We start from the raw sequence: 2,160 nt of genomic DNA on the forward strand, positions 1-2,160 counted from the left end.
AATAAAAAATCAATACCTACATACCTACCCACCTTCTACATCCTGGGTAGGGGTACATCAAACAAATATTTTTTTAATGTTGGCCTAGCAAAAAAATAGATATAGTTATATTCATCAATTATTTTCAGTAGGTGTTCCTGATCAGGATCAGATGTCGCCATTTGCATATATGGATGCCTCAGCTCACCGGATTAGGAAAGATGCTGTCGATAGTACATGTACCACTGCCAGAAGGCAAGCTGACGCATTGTCGCTTTGTAATCGTAAGTAACACTACACACCAAGATGATCATGTCTTGTGACAGATCCAACTGTCCACCTGGAAGATTTGTAATAATTAGGCCAACAATTTAAACTGTTGTTTTAGGTATTTGTGCTCATGCTTCAGTGTTCTCCCCTGCCTGTTTTAGCAGCATGGTACCATAATTTTTTACCATGCTGCTATCCAAAATTGTTTCTCCTATATATTCCTGGTATTAAAAGTACATTTCCTCAAGGTGCTTTAATTATTCAGAAGGAACATATTGGTATAATTTGCAACGCAACACGGTTTAATTTTTTTCTGGGGAGAATACTGTGCTTGGTGAATTAAACGTCGCGTTAGAGGTCGTAAGCTTTTATATTCAGTTTTTAGCTCACCTAACCAAGTGAGCTTATGGCATGGTGCGTCGTCCGTCGTCCGGCCGGCATCAACATTTTACTTTACCCGGTAAACAACTTCTGAATAACCAAGAGGCCCAGGCTGATGATATTTGGCCAGAAGCATGCTGGGATGAAGGGCTACCAAGTTTGTTCAATTTAATGACCTTGACCCACTTTCAAGGTCACAGGGGTCAAATATGTTAAAATCTTTAAACAACTTCTTCTCAATAACAAAAAGGCCCAGGGTACTGTTATTGGGTCTGTAGCATGCTGGGATGAAGGGGCTACCAAGTTTGTTCAAATGAATGACCTTGACCCACTTTCAACCTAATGTCCTTGTTCGACATTCAAGGTCAAAGGCGTCATATGTTTAAATCTTTGTATAGGTTTTTATGAATCAAACACTGATATCCTGCCTGTAGCTGTATTTTAGTCCACATTTAAGACTACAAGTGTGAGATTAATACCAGGTGTATTCATGTTATAACCCATAAAAGATTAAAATTATTATCTTATAATTTGTGAGCAGCATTAATAATAGGCCTATCTAATGAGTCGGAGTATCTATTTTTCCCAGACGTTGACCTAGGCTTGGTATGCTAACATTTACATTACTTTTATATTGACCATAGTGCTTGGAATCACAATGGAAGAAGGCAAAACCGTTCAGGGTGTTTTAAAAAAGATTATCAACATCCTTGACTTTCCACAACCAGCTATAAATCAGAATTGTGACGACTCGTCCACATCACTGAGTGTGCACCATGACGCCAACTTATCAGAGTCTAAGCCTCCTGAGCCCAAATCAGAGGTAAATCTAGTTTTTGTCTCACCAGTTATGGCAGTGTGTTTGAAATGTAGAATGTGCAAGTTCCCTACTTTTATGAAAGAGAAGCGAATCATTTACTTTTGTTGGAATTAATGGTGAATGTATAAATTTGTTTCATGTCTGACACGATACGTGCACCAGACTCGGACATAATAAAAAAAGCTTTGCAAGCACGACCCAGCTAACAGAAATCATGTGACCGTAAAGCTTTATTTGATCTCTTTGAATGTCGAGAACATGAGTGACAAATAAATTATATGTGTACTTATAATTATTGTTTATAAAACTGCATGTTTCTATTTTTCCAACGTTTAGTGCATTTTACATGAAGTTGTCATCAAATGTAAGTGTCCAGAGTGGTGTCAAAACATAGTATATATGTCACCTGACAGGGAGATAAAACATCGTATTCCCCTCACTATACAAAATTACCCTATGACGTCCTAATTCGGCAGGATTGTCTCCCTTTTTGTTGTCTAAAAAACAGCAGCAGACAAGTGTTGCCATGATGTGGAAATCTTGTTTTAGGTATAATAAACACGTTATGGCCCTGGTTCTCTCAGCTGCCATATTTCCTGAGGGCCATGAATGCATATATTGCACTGCAACCAGGGCCATAAATTGTTTATTTTACCAAAAACAAGATTTCCACCACTTCCACATCATGGCAACACTTGTTTTATGTTCGT

The 2,160-nt window shown here is 38.1% G+C and overlaps 1 protein-coding gene across 1 annotated transcript in view; it reads left to right on the forward strand.

The window, feature by feature from the left end:
* The window catches only part of LOC110456686, a 7,022-nt gene extending 4,896 nt beyond the window's left edge, over nt 1–2,126 (forward strand). The window contains exons 2-3 of the mRNA XM_021507566.1: nt 129–263; nt 1,275–2,126. Of these exons, the coding sequence (XP_021363241.1) occupies nt 129–263; nt 1,275–1,564 (425 nt within the window). The 3' untranslated portion in view covers nt 1,565–2,126. The remainder of the gene's footprint in view (nt 1–128; nt 264–1,274) is intronic.
* Nucleotides 2,127–2,160: the final 34 nt, after the last annotated feature.

Source organism: Mizuhopecten yessoensis, unplaced genomic scaffold, assembly GCF_002113885.1.
Source record: "Mizuhopecten yessoensis strain PY_sf001 unplaced genomic scaffold, ASM211388v2 scaffold8821, whole genome shotgun sequence".
Taxonomy (NCBI): Eukaryota; Metazoa; Mollusca; class Bivalvia; order Pectinida; family Pectinidae; genus Mizuhopecten; species Mizuhopecten yessoensis.